Genomic DNA, 22166 nt, shown 5'->3' with positions numbered 1-22166 from the left:
GATTTGATAATCTATTAAAATATTTTAAAAAATTCTCCCTCTTCTTTCTCTAATCATTAGTCAATTACATATTATTAGATCTGTTATTTTCTTATTAAATAATTTATTCTAATTCCTTTCTTTTCTTCTAATTTTATTTTATTAAATTGACTCTATAATTAATTGCTTCAACATATTCATCATTTTTTTTCTTCTTCTCAAAATTTTTTGAAGAACTCAAAAAAAAAAAAAAAAAAAAAAATTGATTGAAACGGAAAATCCAAAAAAAAAAAAAAAGGAAAACTGAAGAATAAACGAGTAGAAAGTAGGGGAAATTGCAAATATATGAAACATTGCAACTTTAACACACAAAAAGAATTGTGTCACCACCGTAAGAATATGATTTTTCCCACTGTTGCACGTAATTGCAATTTCCCCAAAGTTACAAACAACATGAGTGCAAAGTGGGTCATTGCCAGCCACTGAGATGAGGCGCCATTATTGACTTCTTTCATCGCTTTCACTTTAGTTAAAGGTGCAGAAAAATCATTTGTCCATTTGAATAATTTAACCAGTTATTTACTAGTGTGCCCTTCGTTAATGTAAATATATTTTTTTTTTTTTTCTTTTTTTTGGGGGAGGGGGGTCTTCATGAATTGACCATGTTTTTGATTTATGCATTGCTTGGTTTGTATTGAGTTTACAACCTTTACCTACCAAAGTTGTTCCTTCAGCCTCTTTTTCCATCCCTGTATTGCTTCCTTTCTTACCTTTGCAGAGGTTGTTCAACCTTGTTTTTGATCTCTGTATTGCTTGCTTTCATTACCTTTCCTTCTTTCAGAACAAACACCATGGATGTATTTGGGATCTTTATCTCTCCATTCATACAAGCTATGGTTGATAAATTGTCCTCTTATTTTAACAACTTAGTGAGCACAGCGGACGTCGGCGCTGGCATCCAGAATCTGAAGAAGGCATTAGAGGATTTAGAGACTCTGTTGGCTGATGCAGAGAACAGACAGACAGACCGCAAGGATATCAAAAAGTGGCTTGAAGAAGTTTACCATTTGGCTTACGATGCAGATGACTTACTGGATGATTTTGCCACTGAAGCTCTCGAAAGGAAGCTAATGGCGGAGGAGACGACGATGGAAACAAGACCAGCTAAGTTTCTACGCCTCTCTTCTATGGTTCCATTCAATTTAAAAAATGGGTCTAAGCTAAATGAGATTACTAGTCAATTACAAGAAGTTGCTACGAAAGGAAAAGATCTTGGTTTAGATAAAAGACTTGTTGGGAGGATGTCTACAGATTTACGGCAGAGATCACAAACTACATGTTTGAAGGAGCCTCACATTCATGGCAGAGATGAAGACATCAAGCAAATTATCGAATTGTTACTTGGGGATGCACCTACTGGAAAAATTTTTGATGTAATTCCTATTGTAGGAATGGGTGGGATCGGCAAGACTACACTAGCTCAGCACATTTACAATGACGACCGACTGGAAAATCATTTCAATCTAAAAGCATGGGTATGTGTATCTGATGACTTTGAAGTTATGAGAATAACAAAGGCAATTCTCGAGTCGTTCACTCACGGTTCATGTAATCTAAGTAACTTAAATGAGGTTCAAGTTCAACTTCGCAAAACTTTGGCAGGGAAAAAGTTTTTGCTTGTGCTAGATGATGTGTGGGACTATGGACGTGATGGGTGGAATTTGTTACGATTGCCATTTGGAGCTGGAGCACCTGGAAGTAAAATCATTGTGACAACGCGAGACAGTGGTGTTGCAAAGCAGATGGGAATGGATAAATATCACAATTTGCACAAGTTATCATATGACGATTGTTGGTTAATCTTTGCCCAACATGCATTTGAGAACAGAAATATCATGGAATGCCCAGAATTGGTATTAATTGGTAAGAAAATTGTTGAGAACAGGTGCAGAGGCTTACCCTTGGCAGCAAGGGCCCTTGGCGGCTTATTATGCTGTAAACAAGAAGAACATGAATGGAAAGATATACTAAACAGCAAAATATGGGATGAGAAAAGTGGCATTCTCACAGCATTGAAATTGAGCTACCTTCATCTCCCTATCCATTTGAAGAGGTGCTTTTCCTACTGTGCAATTATCCCAAAGGACTACGAATTCATGGAGAAGAAATTAGTCTTGCTATGGATGGCTGAAGGTTTAATTGAGCAACCAAAATGTGGAGACCAAATGGAAGATTTAGGCCGCGAGTATTTTCACGAATTGGTGTCAAGATCATTTTTTCAACCTTCAAGTGGTAACAAATCGCAATTCATAATGCATGACCTCATCAATGATTTGGCTCAAGATGTTGCAGGGGACAAATGTTTTAGGTTGGAAAATAATTTAGAGGGTGGCAGGCAGGACAAGATTTCGGACAAAGCACGCCATGCATCTTATGTTGCTAGCTATCATGATGGAATCAAAAAATTTAAAGCTTTCGATGATGCCAAATGCTTACGAACATTCTTAGAATTTTTGCCAAAACAACATTTTCACTCAGTAACGAGGTACTTGACACATGATTTGTTGCCAAAGTTAAAATGCTTACGTGAGGTGCGTTTGTGTGGTATTGGTATAATTGAACTACCAGATTCCATTGGAGATCTAAAGCATTTGCGGTATCTTGATGTATCCGGTTCTGGGATTAGAAGGTTACCTGACACAGTGGTAACTCTCTACAATTTACAAGTCATGTTTTTGAGATTTTGTCATCAACTTCAGAAGTTGCCTCTAAGCATGGGGAGGCTGGTGAACTTGAGACATTTTGACATGACTGGCGTGCATATTCCATCATCAGAAGAGATGTCGCTACATATAGGTAAATTAATTAATCTCCAAACATTGTCAAATTTTATGGTGGGTAAAGATTGTGGGCGTAAAATAGGAGAGTTGAAAAATCTATCACACATTCAAGGGGCAATACACATATCAAGACTAGAGAATGTCAGTGGTGTTAAGGATGCAAGGGATGCCAATTTAATGTCTAAGGAGGAGTTGAAAGAGTTATCACTAGAATGGGATGAATCTCATAGTTCACAGAATGACATAGTTGAGAGGAATGTGCTTGACGTGATGAGACCTTTCAAATTGTTGGAGCGACTCACCATCAGTGGGTATCACAGTACAAAATTTCCAAACTGGGTTGGAGATGTTTCGTTCTCCAAAATGGTGTTCATGCGATTGAAAGGTAGCAAATGTTGCACATCTTTGCCACCACTTGGACAACTACCCTTGCTTAAAGACCTTTACATTGAAGGAATGAGTGCAATAAAGCACCTGGGTTGTGAGTTCTATGGGCAGCAGTGTGGTGCCAAACCTTTCCGCTCTCTAGAGAGATTAAGCTTTATGTTTATGCCAGAATGGGAGGATTGGTCTGCTCTTGAAACAGAGGGAGTTCAGCCGTTCGGTCATCTCAATGAGCTTTCCATCATAAATTGTCCCAAACTTGTTGGAAGATTACCAAATGATCTTCCTTGTCTGAATTCTCTCAAAATTGATGGTTGCCCGCAGTTGTTGATTGATGTTTCGAGCCTCGTTCACCCATCACTTGCGTCCTTGTCAATGAACAATGTTATGCTCCCAAGCCTTCCAGCACTCTCAGGGACGAAGAACACGATTGAACTTGGTTCCCTCACCATGGATATTAGACATGTTACAGTTCTCGACTCCCTCTGCAATCCAAGCACAACTGATGAAGAGTTACTGGCTAATGAAATGTCTAAGCATTTGCCTTCAATAACTGCTTTGAGCATTTCTCATGTTGAAAAACTAGCGTTCCTACCGGCATGGTTTACTCGAGATTTGACGAGACTCAAGAACTTGGACATTCATAACTGCCAAGAACTCATAACATTGTGGCGGAATAAGATGAGAATACAAGTATGTCTCCCTTCCCTCTGCCATTTGAAAATTTCTTATTGCCCCAAACTGGTTTGCTTGTTTGAAGAAGAGCAAGAAAAAGGAGGAGAAGGTTCGAAAAAGCAGCAACATGAGGGGCTGCCTTGCATGACGAGACTCGAGTATTTAACAATTAATTGGTGTGGAATGCTGAAGAAACTGCCACAAGATATGCACACATACACATCTCTTGGGGTGCTTAGAATCCACGCTTGCGCAAGTCTGATCTCTTTTCCGATGAAGGGTTTGCCATCTATGCTGAGAGAACTTGCGGTTTCAGGGTGTGATGCTTTGAAGTCCCTACCCGAGTTGATGACACTCAATAATCTGCAAGAGTTGATGGTTTCTGACTGTGCATCACTCACATATTTATTATCAAGAGGTGGGCTACCATCCACACTAAAACAACTTCTGATTAATTGGTGTAAAAATCTGGAGTCACTTTTCGCAGAGGAAGGGATCAAAATTGATTGTCCATCTCTTGAAAATATTGAAATTACGGATTGCAGCAGTCTCAAATCTTTACCTGAAGCCAATAATCTCAGGAATCTCAGTAAATTGCAGATAAGCTGGTGTCATAATCTGGAGCCCCTGTCACTTGGTGGTCGTGATGAGAATAACAACATCAACCAACTCACTTCGCTTCGAAGGCTGTGTTTATATAAATGCAGAGCAGGAATGGTCTCCAACTTTGTCAAGGAAGGGAGTTTCCCCACCAACATCACTTCACTTGAAATAGGGAGTCTCAGAGTGGACGACTTCGGTCAACTTCCATCTCCATTAGAGTGGGGTTTGCACAAACTCTCTTCTCTTACAGCACTCCAACTTCATGGCCAAGAGTGGCCGTGGGAAGATACGGTGTCCTTTCCAGAAGAAGAGATGTTCCTGCCCACCTCTCTCGTCACTTTGAGTATCCGTCACTTCCGAAATCTGGAAAGACTCTCTTATGAGGAGTTTCAAAACCTCACCTCTCTCCAAAGACTTGACATCCAGGGTTGCCCTAGGCTCGCGTCCTTTCCAAAGGAAGGGTTGCCTCCCTCTCTTTTGTATCTACAGATCTATTCCTGCCCTGAGCTTGTGACCTTTCCAGAACAAGGATTCCCTCCCTCGCTTTTGTCACTGACTATCGGGGAACGTAATCCAATACTGAAACAGAAGTGTGAAAAGGGGAAAGAATATTGGCCCATCATCCAACACATTCCTCAAGTAGTTTTCGAGTGAGTTATTAAGCAGCCAACTGCAAGGTACAAACAAACCAAACCAAACCAAACCCCACCAAGTCTTTTAACTCCGATCAAACGGGTCAGCCTTAAGTTCCTGCAAGGTACAAACACAAAATCTGTCATACCATTTTTATTTATTTATTTATTTTCTCATTACTAATATCATCTCAGATTTTTGTCACAACTGAGAGTTTACTATCTACTTCTTTTGGATCGTAAGAGAGTTTCAGTTTGTTGTGAATGTTGATATTACCAATACCTTACTAATTAAACACACTGCTCTGTTTTTCAATTCATTCTTTATCTTTTCCTTTCAAATATTTCCTTCTCTTAATTTTTCCTTAATAATGAATGGATAATTTTCATTCTCATTTGTTATTTTATCTTGTATTATTCATAGGTGTCAATGGAAAAATTGCCCTATTCATTATTACCGCCACTAGCAATCTTTACACATTTCTACAAGGTAAGATTAACTAATTCACCTTATGAACTGAGCCTTTCTACCGAAATTATCTTTCTAAAAAATGTTCTCTCTAAAACTAATGTACTAGTGGTTGTATTAGTGGTGGTGTTGATTGTAGTGGGGGTGGTGGTGTTGGTAAGTCTTTAGACCGAAAAATGTTTTACACTTGGGGGAAAAATTTTCCACCTTCAAAAGTGTAAAACGTTTTTCACTCAAAAAGGCTTGTTTTTATTGACCATAGAAAACATTTTCCATTTAACTTTCGCTTTCTATCGTACTAACCGCCAGAAAATGTGAAAAACATTTTCCAAAAAATATTTTCTGCCGAAACAAACAAAGCATAAGAGATGAATTTTTGCTAGGTTCAGCAAATATTCTGTCAAAGGGATAGACATTGATGACTGTTTTTACTTACCCTGAGCTCAATTCATGCATAATCAACTACCATTCTTCTAAAATTCTACTTGTTCCCACATTAATTCATCCATGCTTAAGTAAACAAAAGAATCCTTACACTTTTGTTCTACAAGTAAAGTACCTAAATGGAAGGAAAAATTTTACTTGTGCACCATGTTTCAATTATATCTCGAGTTTGCCTTTTTGTTAGGACCTTAAGAGAGACTTTATTTTACTATTGTGCATTTAACATACATTAAATCTCATTCTTGAAAAAAAAAAAAGAAAAAAAAAATGCATGCACAAGCTTTGAACTATATAAATCTAATTTTTTAAAGTCTATTGAAAAGCATAGCATCACTTTTTGATACTCTTCACGACGGTAACTTGCTCAAACATAATTCTTCTATCGTTACCATCATTGCAATTTTGAGTTGTTTCAGGTTCTAGTTTTAGTAAATTCGAAATTTATTGATGATGGGCTTATGCATAAATTTTGAGTTTCAGATATTAGGGTCTTGCTCTAAATGAATAGCTAGCAGGTTGAAGAATCTTATTATCCTTAAAAGACAACAGTGCTTCTCTCCGAAACCGTATCAATGACAATCTCTAAAGATGTTGAGCTCATCCATCATCCAAAATCTTAGCCACTATGTTCACGGTCTTCCATGCTCACCTATGGATGACAATCAAAATCTACTCTGTAGGTTTTGATGGTTCACTTCTACTTTAGGAACACATTAGTTCTCTAATTCATCCTTGTCACCAACTTAACAACAAAAAAAAAATTCAGGTGCTTCATTCACAATCTAAGCTAAACGGCGCCTTTTCTCTTGATCTTTCATTTTTCCTGTAATGCTGCTTCGATTCCACGTAATTGGCAGACAAAATTTTCATTGTCTTTAATTTCATTATGTTATCCATTCATAGTCCATACCATGGCTTCCAAGTTCATTTCAATAGAATTAGAATTATGTATTCCACTCTTGCAATTTTTTGGACTTAGGTGGGACATAAAAATTTGGTGTGTTCCATTTATGCAAAACATATAGCAATATCCATGGCAGCATGGAATGTATTTTGCGAAAATTAATCTATTACATCAGCAATTGAAATGTTGACACATGATGTATTAGCTAGCTGCATAATGTTTCCAATGGCTACAAAATAAATGGTTCAGTAATTTGTATTAGTTCGAGTTATTTGTTCCTTTTTGAAATTGCCAAGACAAGAGCTAATGAGTGGTTCCATTTCACTTGAATGCTGATATTGTTTTTCATTTGCTTCATGAGTACATTCGCTTATTCCACCAAATACAGATACACCTCCATGAGCTTCGACAATATTGTTTACTCTAAAGAGGACAACTTCCTCAGTCTGTTACAAACCTGCAATTGCCGCTTGTAAAACTGTGTTTTTCAGTATTTTTTCAATGTTTTGTTGAAAATTTAAATAGAAAAATGTACTGACTATTGTATTTACCTCTTTGTTCTCAGGGCTTTGTTGTTGTTGTTGAAACAAACTTTAGGATGTACGCATGCTCATCATCTAAACTGCATTGCCAGTTTTTGCACTTGTTCTCAAGGTATGCCTGAAATTTGCTTGATGAGTACTTTGGATGCTCTGTTCTAAAATTAAGGCTTTATCTAGTAATGTTGAAAACTCTCATAGGAGATAAGGGAACAAGAGTCAAGAAAAAAAAAATGATAAAGCAGTAAGAGATATATCAAGATAATTGAGAAGAAGTCCTTTCCATAATTGAAAAAACCTCCCTCCAGCACACTCTTAGGCAAGAATTTTGATCATTTAAATTTCCAGACATTGCTCTATTCTAAAATTAAGGCTTTATCTAGTAATGTTGAAAACTCTCATAGGAGATAAGGGAACAAGAGTCAGGAAAAAAAAAATGATAAAGGAGTAAGAGATATATCAACATAATTGAGAAGAAGTCCTTTCCAAAATTGAAAAAAACCTCCCTTCAGCACACTCTTAGGCAAGAATTTTGATCGTTTAAATTTCCAGACATTGCAAAAAATCACTTTGTGTTCTTAAGCCTTTCTGCTCATATGCTATTCTATATTTGACAGTTACGGATCCAACTTTGTTACTATGGGGGTGCGAAAGTATGTTTGGGGGTGCAAACCCCTATAATTTTAAATTATTTTAAATTTCTTAGTATAATATATGAAATTTTTCAAATTTTTGGGGGCGCACCCCCCTAGATCCATCCTTGGTTAGGAAGCCACCTAGTCTAGTCAAAATCCATATGGGCAATCTATGGTTACTTTGCCACTCCAAAAATGGCAATATGGAAGAATCGGTCATTTCATCTTTTACTTGATAGAGTAGTTAAGACTTTACAATAATAGTTAATAAAATGATGAAGTTTGGTCCTTTTTCCTTTAAGTGAGCTTGAGTTGGGTTGCTAATTTCAATTTATTTGTTATTAAGCAAATTTCTTGTCTTCTCATCTCGATTACAATTGTGTTCATGTATATTACTTTGAACCTCTTATCAACTTATGGTTTTGTTTCCTTATCTTGCAGGTAGCTTTTGAGGATGCTTGAGACTCTGCACAAGAATTTGGAGGTTTGTTATGGGAAGACTCAAAAAAAAATGGTAGTGCAGGCTGAAATATCCATGCACATCTGAGAATTCCCTTGTCATCGAAGGCAATAGATTTTGTGTGCAATCTACAAGAAAGGATTTGAATGTCTGGTCTGTGATGATTTGGAAAGTTAGATGGATTCCATGTTGATGCTAAAGTTTGCTCTCTTGTTGATAAAAGCACTAGTGTCTGGAATGGAATGAAGCTCTCATTAGATAATGTTTTTTTGTATTTTGAAGCTGAGTTGATATGTAAAATCCCTTTTTGCCCAAGGCTTGCTGATGACATACTGGTTTGACACTTTACTAAAAATGGCCTTCTTTTTTCTATTAATCTGCATATCATTTGGAGATGGATTTGCAAAGAAGAGAAAAACAGGTCAGTTCTTCAGATGGTGCGAGTTTTGAAAGTGCATTTGGGAAGAAGATTTGGCCGCTGAAAATTCTGAATAAAGTATAATCTTCATATGGAAAATCTGTTCGAATATCCTTCATGTTCAGTGAAACTTGAGTAGCTACAAAGTAATTCAATTTGATGACTGCTAACTTGTTCATTAGCGGAAAATTAGTACTGTTTTTGGTGGTTTGAGTCAGCTTACAATGTGATTGACAATGTTAGCATTGTAATCCTTCACATTCTTCATTTGTAGGTGTGGTTAGGTGGCTGATTTTTTTAGAACTTAACTTCCTTCTTTTTTGTGCCACATGGCCTAATTGAGTTTTCAAATGTTATTCACTTTTCAAGATCATTCTTGACAGTATGTTTTGTTACTTGCTCATATAGATGATGTAGAAGCACAATGACTAGAACAAAGTTTTGATTATGTATTCAATTTAGTTGATGTTCTGAGGCAAAATGCTAGTTAGGCACTTGCAACATAATACCTACCCAAAAAAATAAAAACTAAAAACAAAATAGGCTATTTTAGCCAAATAAGACAAAATGTCACATCCAATCCATAATCATTTCATTTTTTCTCTCATAAAAGTCAAAAAAGCCAAAAATTCTATCCCAAACGAGGCTTTTTAACCCCAGGCTAAAATAGTCAAAAAGCCAACCCACATTCTAAGCGAGCTCTGAGTCAAGTATAAAAATTTTCAAAGGAATGAAATACATGTATGTGGACATACATAATATATCTATACCATTTATATACCTATATTCGAACCCTAGATCTTATTTATCTCTTAATTTCTTCCAATTGTTGTCATAATGGCTGATAATATTATTCCTCATTGTATAGGTATCAACTCTAATCTTATTGTGGCATTGTAGTTGTGGAATGATTCTTTGCAATATAGGAATTAATATAATGCTGAAGGGCCTCTTGTTTTTTCTATGGTTATATGGAGAATTAAAAGCACTCGCGGATCTAATTTAGTTTTTCTTTTGCTTCTAATGACTCTCAAGCTAATGTTAGAGTAGTATTTTTTGTTCAATTTTCTAAGTACAAACTCAAGTCTTTCTATTCTAATACTTGTTCTCAACACACTAGAGAACCTAATACTTGTTGAATTTTAAGAATTTTGAGAAATCTCCATGACATTTCCATGCATCATCCAAAAGTTCAAGAATTCGAAAAAATTTCTCAATTTAATTTCGGGCATTTAAAGTAACAACACAAAGCATTAGGAGAATGATATTTAAAAACTAGAATCCACTGGGATTATTAACTAATACTCTATCTACTTGCTGGTTTTTTCTTTTGCTCTTTTTTTTTTAGTCCAAATGAACCAAAACCCTTTGGAATTAAGGTCTTACATATGTAGTTCAACAAGGCAACCATTGAACTCATGTATTGCAGCTCATCGAGATAGCTATTTCCAGTGTTTCACTTTGAAACTTTGAGGTTGTGTTTCGATTGAGAATTCTGGGATTATGGAGGGGGAGAAAATAGATAGTGAAAGTGAAAAATTTTAGCTTCTATTACATTCATTTTTTTCCCTTCTTTTTTTCTTTTCTTCCAAAAATCCCCCTCAAGTCCTTTATCCAAACGCACTCTAAGAATATCCTCATCCCAAGTGGGGATAGGAATCATGTCATGTCATATCGTATCATCACGGGTTCGTGTCCAAAACACCCAACACTAACATGATCCGTTTAATTATACATGTTAAATATCATGCTGACCTAACCTTCTTGTAATTGTGTCAATCCGAACATGACACGACTAACATGGTTAGCATTAGAATTTATTTTAGATTATAAGCAGATTGTACATCCTAATTCAAGCAAACTTGTTTCACATCACATTAGAGAGAGAGAGATCAAAAAGTGAAAGAAAATATCTTTTTTTGTATTAATATAAGCACAGACCGCTCGAGCGACCAAAACATCGCTCGAGCGTCAGACACAAGGAACGGCTCGAGCAACCAAATCATGGCTCGATGACAATGGCCTCCTCCCAAAAGTTCAGACCTGCAAAGATACTGCTCGAGCAAAAGAGAGTGTCAGACACAAAATACTACTCGATCGACTAACCCATAGCTTGAGTGAAGAACACCCCACTCCCAGAAGTTCAGACTGCAAACACAGATACTAGGCAGAACCAAAGCTTGCTCGAGCGAAGGAAAAACTGCTCAAGCGAACTCAACAACAAACATATACAAATTCTTTTGAAATTCCAATTCCCAACCTGTTCAAACACGACCAATAACTCCAAACAACCATTCCCACATCACAACAAGACAACAAGGAGTACAAACAACAACAATAAGTACCGGATTCCGGATCAAAGAACATAAAAAGGTCGGATCTAAACCCGAGCTACTATACCAAACATGCCATTGGTGACCCCACATCATACACAATCCTTTCACATCCTTCACGCGGCCAAACAAACGAGCTCATAAGGGTAACTTATTTAAATATTAACACCGAAAACGATAATATATAGAATAGAAGAAATACATTAAAGTGTGAATAACTTAAAATAATTGCACTTATATGGAAATGTAAGTCAGAGCAATGTGAGAAGTGCATCCCATACCACATATTTCACTTTCACCAGACACAAGCTCACTTGTACCTTCATAAAAGTAAAATTATTTTGAATTGTTTGTGTTTAAATCCATTTTTCCTAATATATAGGAGTAAGTCAATATTCATGAAAATAATTTAAAAAATTCTTTACTAATCTACCACACATTCAATATGAATTATAATAGCCTATTAATATTCAAACATCCAACAAAACTTTAAAAAGAAAACAAGTTATAGGCAACTGCTTTTTCTATTAGGTGCAAAATCAAACTTCAAATTATAGCAGTGTTCTTTTGGCTTCCGTTGCTGGTAAGTGTCATTCTTTTTTATTATAGTAGTGCTTATGTTTATTTGTATTATCTTCAAGGCCAGCTTGCTCACTTTGATCTTCTCTCTCTTCACTCAAAATTTTGCATGAAATTGTTGATTTGAATATATATATATATATATATATATATGCAATGATGAAGTTAATATCACATATCTGAGTATATATTGTAGATATGAAGGGGTACGAGTTTTGGAGTGGCCCTTGAATGAGTTTTGGCTCAATGAGGTTTGTGTATTTTACAGTGTTTAATTGAAGGATTTTCTCTATCCCACATACTATAAAACACCACATACTAATCAAATGGCGAAAAGATTTCATGAAACATTTTATGATATTTTTTTTATGATGCCTAACATTACTCTAAATTGTAAGGATGAAACTTCACACTTATGTTTAATAAATTTATTTGCCTAAGCCTACCCTAAATATAATAAACTGAACTCAGATTTGGACTCAATTACCCACAACTTTGAGGGTTCTTTTTTTCTTTTGATAAAATCATATTAATATTTAAAGGTGGACCATACCTCAAATTGTTTATTCGACATAAAAAATGAGAGCTTAAAAATATATATTTTTTAATTCTCCTTTTCGGGATCAAAAAAACAACTTGAAAACAAGGGAGTACTAAACAAGTTTCAATTTCCATTTTAAGTTTTATTTTTATTTTTTTATGATATATATACTTTTTATTTTCAAAATACGTTCACTCTCCTCCCCCACCCTCACCACTACCGGCCACCACCCACCTCTGCCACCCTCTGGCAGCCTTAAGCCACCTTCCAGCTACCCTCTAATCACCTTGTGACCTCCAGCAAGCTTTGGCAACCCTCGGGCAAGCCTTAGGCCAACTTCCACCCTTTAACCGCCCTGTGACATCTGGGCAGTCACCCACCACCGGCCACCATTTCTGATAATATATTGTTTTCCAAAAGCTCCAGGGCTGTTCACCAGGACCATGAACCAGCTAAAAACTTTAATGTAAGCTTCAGTCTCGTTTTGGGTAATTTCCTTTGGCACTCAACAGAAATGTACAATGTATATATGCATGTACATATATACATGAGAAATTCTATAGCAAAAATCTATAATACACAACCCCTTTTGGTATATGCTATGCAGGTATATAATACATATGCAACAAAGAAAGGACAACCCTATTTTGTTAAACCAACAAATAGCTTAGGCTGTCTCAACTATCTTCATAACAAAACTAGAACATAAAACCCGGAGTTCAAGTATTGCACTATTTGAATTTGGCATAGTTCAATTCAATCTGTACATTTTTTTTCCATTTACCAACCTCCCAAAAACCAAAATAGTAAATTCTGAAAATTGAAGTATCCATGTAAGCCAAATAATGAGAATAAACCTTCTTTATGAATGATGGTGTACCATGTAAGCCAAATACATCATTCTTCACTACTACAAAATCTTTCCCCAACATAGGGATGAAAACTATATTCAGGCCAGATAAGTTATCTCGAGATTATTTGTTGCAATCTCACGCATAGTAGCAACTAGAAATCAATCCACAATATCTACAAAATTGATTATAAAAAATATAAATTAAAAAAAAAAAATTCAGATTATCTCAAAAACTATCAACAAATAGTCCATTTTCCCAAGTCTACTCTCGCACTGCTTTAAAGCTTTCTGACAAAAGTTGGTAGTATTGTTTTTGCTGCACCCCAAACAAGTTCATAAATTAGGTGGAGGGAGGAAAATAAATAAATAAATAAATATAACTGAGCTGATTAAGGCCAACATACATGCATGTTTTTGCATTCAAAGACAATGCTAAAATCATTATTTAACTCATACCTTGCTTGAGACAGATGGAGAGATTTTTTCCAGAGCCTGCTCAAAATGCATTTTCTTGATAGTCAATAACGTGGCATCTGAACTACTACTTCGGGCAATCAGTTTCTCTTCGAGTGCAGCCATGACTGCTTCATTCATCTAGCATTGAAAAAAACAAACCATACGCAGTTAGGAAAAGCCCAACCACAAGCCAAGCTTGGCATGAGCATGAGCAGACAATCTCGGATTGCAAGCCGGGATTGGGCAACTCTCAGTACAGCTCGAGTAAGTTGATCCTAGATAACCTGTCAACCTGCCCAAGTTGCATCCTAGTACTGTCACCGTGTGTGTGTGTGTGTGTGTGTGTGAGAGAGAGAGAGAGAAGTACAAAAACAAATTATGCAAACAGAAGTTCAAAAAGAGTCAAACCAGTGCAGAAAGATCAGCTCCACTAAGGTTTTCACAAGCTTCATCCCTCCCAATGGCAATTAAATCCACACTGGCATCTATAGGCTTTTTCCTAGCAAGAGCTTTTAAGATCAACCCCCGCTCATCTGGACTTGGGAGAGGGACATACAGGAGTTTCCCAAACCTTCCAGGCCATAAGACAGCGCGGTCCATCACCACAGGTCTGGCACATATTTTAGCAAAATCATAGATGATAAATTTACAGACATAAAACAACATTAATAGCGCCATAGAAGCAAACTTCAAGAAAAGAGAGACAATCAGTTCACCTATTTGTAGCACCAATGACATAAACACCCTGTCGCTGCTCTGCACCATCCAGCTCTACCAGTAGCTGCAATAAGTAATAAGACATCTCGTAATGGAGTTGCAACATAGTAGAATTAGGGTTCAACGTCCATTTGGTTCAGCTTACCCTCCACCTTAAACTATATCATAGTAGGTTCAATTCTCATTTTCTGATCCAAAAACCATCCACAAACCAAGCAAGAATCAATCCATGTGCAGTTCTCTCTCTCTCTCTCTCTTCTTTTTTCTCTTATTACAACATTAATAGCGCCATAGAAGCAAACTTCAAGAAAAGAGAGACAATCAGTTCACCTATTTGTAGCACCAATGACATAAACACCCTGTCGCTGCTCTGCACCATCCAGCTCTACCAGTAGCTGCAATAAGTAATAAGACATCTCGTAATGGAGTTTCAACATAGTAGAATTAGGGTTCAACGTCCATTTGGTTCAGCTTACCCTCCACCTTAAACTATATCATAGTAGGTTCAATTCTCATTTTCTGATCCAAAAACCATCCACAAACCAAGCAAGAATCAATCCATGTGCAGTTCTCTCTCTCTCTCTCTCTCTTCTTTTTTCTCTTATTATTGCACAAATCCCAATTGAAACAGTTTGAAAATAAAGATTATGAAAATTAAAAGGCACTTTGTGAAATATTTTCTTTTCAGGTCACCCAAGCATTTTATAATAAGCACTGGTATAAAAAAATAAATGTTATCAAACTTGAACGAAGAAGCATAAAGCAGTAACCTGAAACACAATAAATTACCTATTTTTAGTAGGATATGACTCCATGTATAGAAATTGAGTCATTACATATGTCTCTGTGACAAACACATATATATACCATTGACTTTTGATTTGGTTCGGTTTACCGAACTCCTTAAACTGGGACTGAACCAAAACAAAGTGAAACCGCTATTTCTTGAAGCAAGACCAAATCATAATGACCAGAGAATTGCACCAAACCAAGGAGACATAAGACAAGTATATGTGAATGACTGAGTTCAGAAACTGAAATTGTAATTTATTAGACCTGGTTCAGGAGCCGCTCAACAACCCAGCCCCCCTTCTTTGCCACGCTTTGTAGTCAAAGCATCCACCTACAAAAGTTGAAGCAAGAGTTCCAAAACCAAGTTAAGAACATGGATAATTATTGTTGATACACAAACAGTACTCCTTAAGGCCAATGCCAAAGGTGCACCTTTTTTTTACTAGTACCACCACCCAAACCCCCCAAAAAAATCATCTATTCATAGTCAAGGTCATTACTGGAAAAAAAAAAAAAAAAAAGAAGAAGAAGAGAGACCTCATTGTTAAACTCTCATAGCATAAATAACAATGTTACATAGTTGGCTTGAATTCTAATCCTGTGGGACCCTCTTCCCCCTGCCCCTCCCACTGCAAACAGGTTGAGTAAAAAAATAATAATTTATACATAAAGTGCTTTTGTAAATGACTCCGTCCACCTACATCCACAGTGTTGAACACAAATCTTACAATGTTGAAACCACAAATTCCTTCATATGATGCTGATACGCAGAAGAAGCCTAAGAAGATTCTAAAGAGTAAAAAAACATAATGATCGAGTGATTTGGTACAACTGGAGGATCACAACAGCGATGCACGCGTGCACATAATCAAACCTCTACCAAATGGAGGACACCGAAATAATTAATTTCCATATTTTGGCAGGAAGTGGGAAATCACTCCAAACATGGGTCTGTCTGTAGACTCAGTACATATCGAATTACAATTTTGCCAAAATCTTGTCAATTGGTGCTGTTTAAACTAAACATATCAAGGAAATGTTGTGCAAATATGAAAATTATGGCCTCATAACTGCCCTGAAATGTAGAAGTCATGCCTCACTTTCTATACTGTAATAGACAGTAGCAAAGAAGCAGATTGAATTTTAGGCAACAAGAACCCAACAATAAACAATGATACAACAAATATACATTAAAATGACACTTCATAACTGTCTGCATATAATATACTAGCAAGTGTGTGCCCACCCAATGGGTGTGCTGTTAAATTTGTAAAATATAAAATTTGATTTTGAATTAAAAACATGTATTGTGTGTTACTCAAGTGGTAAAATTGTTATTGAGAAGACCAATGGTCTTAGGTTCAAGTCTTATTCACCTTACCATTTAATTTTTTGTTTTCAATAGAAAAAAATCCACTTGGCAAAAAGAGAGAAGAAGCTTTAGGAGATTAAGTGGGTTGTTAACTTTATATATAGTAGATAAGCAAATTAAAGCAATATCTAGATGTTTGTTGATGCCATATATAATATCTTTCTTTATTTGGCTAAGCAAATATACTTTAATAGAATGAGCAGTAATTTGAAACATTAGTAAGCAAAAACAAGACCATGGATGCCTGTGATTGACAGAAAATTTAAAATAATAAAAAATATATTTATTAGAATGCTGGTTGATTTATATTATTCTACAAGGAATATAAACAAGCACCAAAAGGGGGAGCAAACCTTGTACATTAGAAGCCCAAAACCTATAAACTATACATCCAGGGACAAATTAAAAATAGCAGTATGTTTAATAGAAAGAAAACTATTGATGCAACAAAATAATGTTCTGCCTTTGAAAATGAGTCTAAATTTTATTTTCTTATATTTAAAAATTATCATAGGAATAAATATAAATGTAAGAATATGAGTATACATACAGTTTGCACATGTATATATTTATGTGAAGGGAGGAGCGCTCCATATTTGTTGGTGTATACATATAACAAGCAGCAAGATGGCTATTATTATTGAGTACAATTAAAGGGGTAGGAATAAATATATAAGTGATAGCTTATGACACTGCAAATTTATATATTAGCAAAACATGGAAATAAAAATGTTAAGGTGTTTATATATGAGAAAAAAACACATGGGAAGTCAACAGGTTGAGATGAGATGAAATGAAATATCTATATACACAGGATAGAAATTTTCATATTCCTGATTAAAAAGAGGCACCTCCGTGGTGCAACCCATGTACAAAAAGGCTATATCATCTATACATCAAAATGCCTTTTTGCATCTAAATCAAAATGCCTATTCAAAGGCCTCTGCGAAGTCCAAAAATTGATTCAAAGACAGGTTAACCGAACCAGAAAACCAACTATACAAAATGGAAAGCAATCAATTCTTTAAAATCAAAATTGAAGCTTAGCCTATTCTTTTCTCCCCAAACTATCCACATAAGAGTCAAAGAGACTAAATCCCAAGGATCCTTCTCCCCCCTATCCACACCCCCTTACAACAAGCAAAAAGGAGGTCCACCATCTCCTTAGGGAACACCCAAACAAACAACGGTCAACGTCAACAAATCCCATGCAACCCCACAATGAACAAGGAGATGGGATTGCTTTTTACCCAGTTTATAATAACACTAACATACATATGCATATATATGTGTAAGCTGTTCCAGCACTCATCAGTTTCATAACAAGTCTGACCAAAATCACTAGGGATCTCCATTAAGTGGCAGAGATAGAACTAGCATTTTTAACTATTTAGTTAGAATCAAAGCATAATATATATATATATACATAATAAATGCTGCCATTCCAATATGGAAGCTCGGCTCACAGCATATGGACCAACTTGAAAAACAGCACTTCAGGATAATAAATTCAGGAGTTCCTACTGGAATACATGGTTTGCCCAATTTAGTCAACCATTAGACTAGAAACGTTCGCGAGTGAGAGAGAGAGAGAGAGAGAGATTTTAAAAAGAACAGCTATGGGGCGAAGACTCTACCCAATTCTTTTGATATCCCTTTGTAATGTCTTATTTTAATTAAATAATGAGATTCAGATGTAAAAATTACCTCATAATCCTCGGGATATTTTATACGCATAACTATGTAACGGTCAAACTCCTGCCTTATCAAATGGAGGCCCCCAACATCTTCTCATTTTACATTAGGAATGGCAGAGAACCCTTCTCTTCTAGAAGAGGGTTGAACCAATTTAGCTGCTTCCTGCAGATAACATGTAAAAAGGTTATATGCACCATGGTACAAGTAAATCAATCATAAAACAACATTTAAAACCGGCAATAACATGAGTAGGCAAACTGGGCTTTAGGTATGAAAAATGATACAAAGTTACTGGTCACAAAACCATTATAAAACATCAACCACTTTTACATGTTCAGCTGCATGCAAATTAAGATTAGAGAATTGAGTCAAGGGAGCACATACCGAACTACAAAACAATATAAATTAATTACTATTTAGTTAGCTCAATTATCAAAAAGAATAAGGTACGATTTCCAGAGGATAATGCTGTTAAGAGTGGAAAGGATGAGACAAAAATGTTCTCATATATCACATAATATTTTTTGATAAATAATCAAACTTTATTAGAAAGCATCAAGACGATGCAAAGAATACAAAAATGCAACCCATCATAGGGCTAAACAAAACTAACTAATCAAATCCTCCACAAAATCTACAAAGACCAAAACATTGGGTTCGACTGTACCCGTTACCCAACACCATCAACAATCTACTCTCTAGCCAGGAAACAGAATGACACTCATCCTGAAACACACGCCTATTCCGTTCTAACCATGCCAACCAAAGCAAACAATGGGAAGCAAGAACCCAAGCCTTCCGGCGCCGCTTCCCCACCCTAGCCCCACCCCAACTCTGTAACACTCCCAGTAAAGACCCCAATTGCACCCACACTACACCAAACAAAGCAACAAGAAAAGTCCAAAGGCTGGACGTGACTGGGCAATGAAGAAGCAAATGATCCACCGTTTTCGCATCCATACAACACCAATTGACCAACACATGCCGCCGCCGAATCAAATTATCAATGGTGAAGATACGATCCAAAGCAGCTATCCAAACAAAGAAAGCAACCTAGGAAGGGCAACCTGTTGCCCAAATACATTTCCAAGGAAACACACCACCAACCCCCCCTGCTAGCGCCCCATAAAAAGAGGACACTAAGAAAACACCCCTAGAGCCCCGGACATCCCATACTAAAGAATCCATCCCATCCCCCCCAATCTGCAATCCATACAAAAAGCCAAGAAGATCCACCAATTGGTCGAGCTCCCAATCTTGTACATCACAGCGAAGACGAACATTCCAAACCACTGCTTCCCCTTGCTTCACCCTAACTAAAGCAACCAACTCCTCTCCATCAGCAGCAATAGCATAAATCAAAGGAAACATGGAGCCATAGTGACGCCCCCACACCACCGATCTTGCCAGAAGCGAACTCGATCTCCCATACTCATATATCACATTATATGAGTACATGCACATATGCAGAACAAGCATGACAAAATCAGAAGTGATATATGAGTACAGGTATGTATGCAGAACAAACAACGATAAAATCACAAGTGACAAATGTGTACAGGCATGCATCCAGAACAAGCAATGATAAAATCCCAAGTTTATTACAATTCGAATAAGTAAAATACCATGTAGACAGTATTCATTTAAAATAGAATTAAAATTTTGCATAGATAACAGTGTTCTGTCTCCAGATACCTCAAAATCAGCCATGGTGATGGTAAGGTTTTCCATCTCTTCAGGCAACCATGGAAGGCTCCACCAATCTTCAATATGATCCTCATCTATGGGTTCTCTAGATTGCTCAGACTTTCTTCTGTCAATAATTCTCTTCGTAGCAAAGTTACCAGCCTTGTTAGCTAGGGCTGCCAAGTCTGCTCCAACAAACCCTGGCGTGGACCTGGCTATTTTCAGAAGATCAAAAGCACCCTCAAGTCTGAGATTGCGTGTAAGAACAGAAAGCATTTTCATCTAGAACACCCAAAACAATCTCCCGATCAAATCGTCCAGGCCTCCTTAATGCAGGATCAACAACATCGGGCCTGTTGGTAGCTCCAATTACCAGAACATAGCCAAGTCTGCTATTGGAACTTTCTGCATTTGGATCAACATCAACCGGTTGTACAAGCCTGTGTGATTCATCCATGCAAGTCATCAACTGAGTCACAATCCTTCTCTCCATTTCCCTCCGTAAATTCTCCCTTTTTGAAGCAATTGCATCAATCTCATCAATAAATACAATAGACGGTGCTGTCCTATATGCTTTCGCAAAAAGTTCCCAAATGTTTTCTTCCGATGCACCTGAAATGATAAGCATTCGAAAGCTTCTCTATCATGATGCCGAGCCCAGAGAAGAAGGAAAACCAAAAATGATTTAGTCGAACAAATAAAAAGGTTGGGTTTTGGCTCAAAACAAGCTTCGCCGGGAAAAGTTATATCAGTATTAAAATTGTGAAAGACTGTTAGCTTTAATTTCCAAAGAAATACATAATAAGTTCAAGAGGTAAAATGTCAGAATCAATGTTGTTCAAATGGAGTTCCTCACGATAGCTCTTCACTACGGTAAAATGTCAGCATCCAAAAGTTGGTAGCATTAAGAAACAAGAGCTCTGTTACAGAGCCCGAAAGGTTTCGAGCCAAATTTGGCTCGAATTTGAGAAGAAAGAGGAAGAAGAAGAAGAAGAAGAGGAGAAGCAGAACTGGAGGGGGCTCTAAAAATGGGGCTGGTGGCGGTGGCGGAGGCGGAGGGAGGCGGAGGCGGAGGCGGGCGGAGGCGGAGGCAGAGGCGGAGGTGGGCAGAGGCAGAGGCGACGATCGGCCGACGAGCGACGACCTGCGACGACGAGCTCCCGCCTCTCCCCTCTGTTTCTCTCTCGCCTCTGCTTCTCCTGTGTTCAAAGAAACGAAGAAGAAGAAGAAAAGAAGAAAAGAAGAAGAAGAAAAGACGAAAAAAAAAAAAAAAAAAATTTGAAGCCCAAAACGACGTCGTTTTGGACTTCGACCCGCATTCGGCCCTCATATTTCGGGCCCTCAAAATTTTTCAAGAAACAAATAGTTCAAAATTTTAATTCGATTGGGCTTCAACACATGCTGTGCCATTATACAATTTTACAATTGAAATGATGCCTCATTGATTAGAAGATTATGTGAACTAGAACACTACGTAAACAAGGACGGCAGGGGATGGAAGGTATTCCGACTGAGCCAAATATACATCTATAATGTAACAGCAATGCATTTAAAACCAAAACATTTCAAAAGAATCTAAAATAAGATGTAATAAAAGGGGCAACCCAATGAAATAAGCAAGGTTGTCAAGATCGCGATCCGGATCGTAGGATCGTACGATCCTACGACTCAATATACACCATTCGATCCGACTCATACTTTGGATCGACTCCAGATCAGGATTGTGGTGGGATCGTCGGGATCGTTAGGATCACATCTGGATCGCGACTCCATGCGATCCAGATTTGAAGGACTTCTTTGTAATCAAGTAACTTGTAATTTTGTATTTAGATTCTACTTTGAATTTGAATAATCATTGTATGATTGTTTTAGATATTTTATTCAAACATTTATTTATTCAATTTCTGTTATTGAGAATACATGATCATACAATTGTTTTACTTTGTTGTACATACAAATCATGAGACGAATCATACTTAGGGGAGACAAGTCGTGCTGCAATCCTAATTTAGTGTGAACGATTTGTACGAACTGAAGATAATTCGTGCCTGGGATTTGATTATATTCATTCTCTTGACGATGATACAGGGACTTATAGCCATGATACATCACTATTATCCGAATCTTTGATTTATTGTAATTTAATATATTACTTAC

General features: G+C 36.8%; 1 protein-coding gene and 1 pseudogene across 6 annotated transcripts; one reads left to right on the top strand and one right to left on the bottom strand.

Moving 5' to 3' along the window:
* The first annotated feature begins 555 nt into the window (after positions 1-555).
* LOC114269338 (putative disease resistance RPP13-like protein 1) lies at positions 556-9355 on the top strand. Of its 5 annotated transcripts, none has more exons than XM_028210648.2 (4): positions 597-5238; positions 5538-5603; positions 7496-7584; positions 8546-9355. In XM_028210648.2, the coding sequence occupies exon 1, from the start codon at positions 831-833 to the stop codon at positions 5133-5135; it is 4305 nt and encodes a 1434-aa protein (XP_028066449.2). In that variant the 5' UTR covers positions 597-830; the 3' UTR covers positions 5136-5238; positions 5538-5603; positions 7496-7584; positions 8546-9355. The 5 variants fall into 5 exon arrangements, with proteins under 5 accessions (XP_028066451.2, XP_082771225.1, XP_028066449.2 ...); XM_082915098.1 differs by having other exon boundaries at positions 8550-9174; XM_028210650.2 differs by lacking the exon at positions 5538-5603 and having other exon boundaries at positions 556-5238.
* A 3923-nt stretch (positions 9356-13278) lies between these two features.
* LOC114269394 (cell division control protein 48 homolog C-like) lies at positions 13279-20763 on the bottom strand (annotated as a pseudogene). The gene is made up of 7 exons (XR_014358430.1): positions 20019-20763; positions 18333-18485; positions 15518-15584; positions 14792-14856; positions 14153-14354; positions 13745-13882; positions 13279-13604 (listed from the first exon to the last, which is right to left on the bottom strand). The product of XR_014358430.1 is annotated as a cell division control protein 48 homolog C-like (transcript).
* Between the last annotated feature and the right edge of the window lie 1403 nt (positions 20764-22166).

This window comes from Camellia sinensis, chromosome 2 (genome assembly GCF_055761805.1).
Source record: "Camellia sinensis isolate YWXY chromosome 2, ASM5576180v1, whole genome shotgun sequence".
NCBI lineage: Eukaryota > Viridiplantae > Streptophyta > Magnoliopsida > Ericales > Theaceae > Camellia > Camellia sinensis.
The sequence above is the reverse complement of the archived record's forward strand: the minus strand, read 5'-3'. Positions and strand labels throughout refer to the sequence as shown.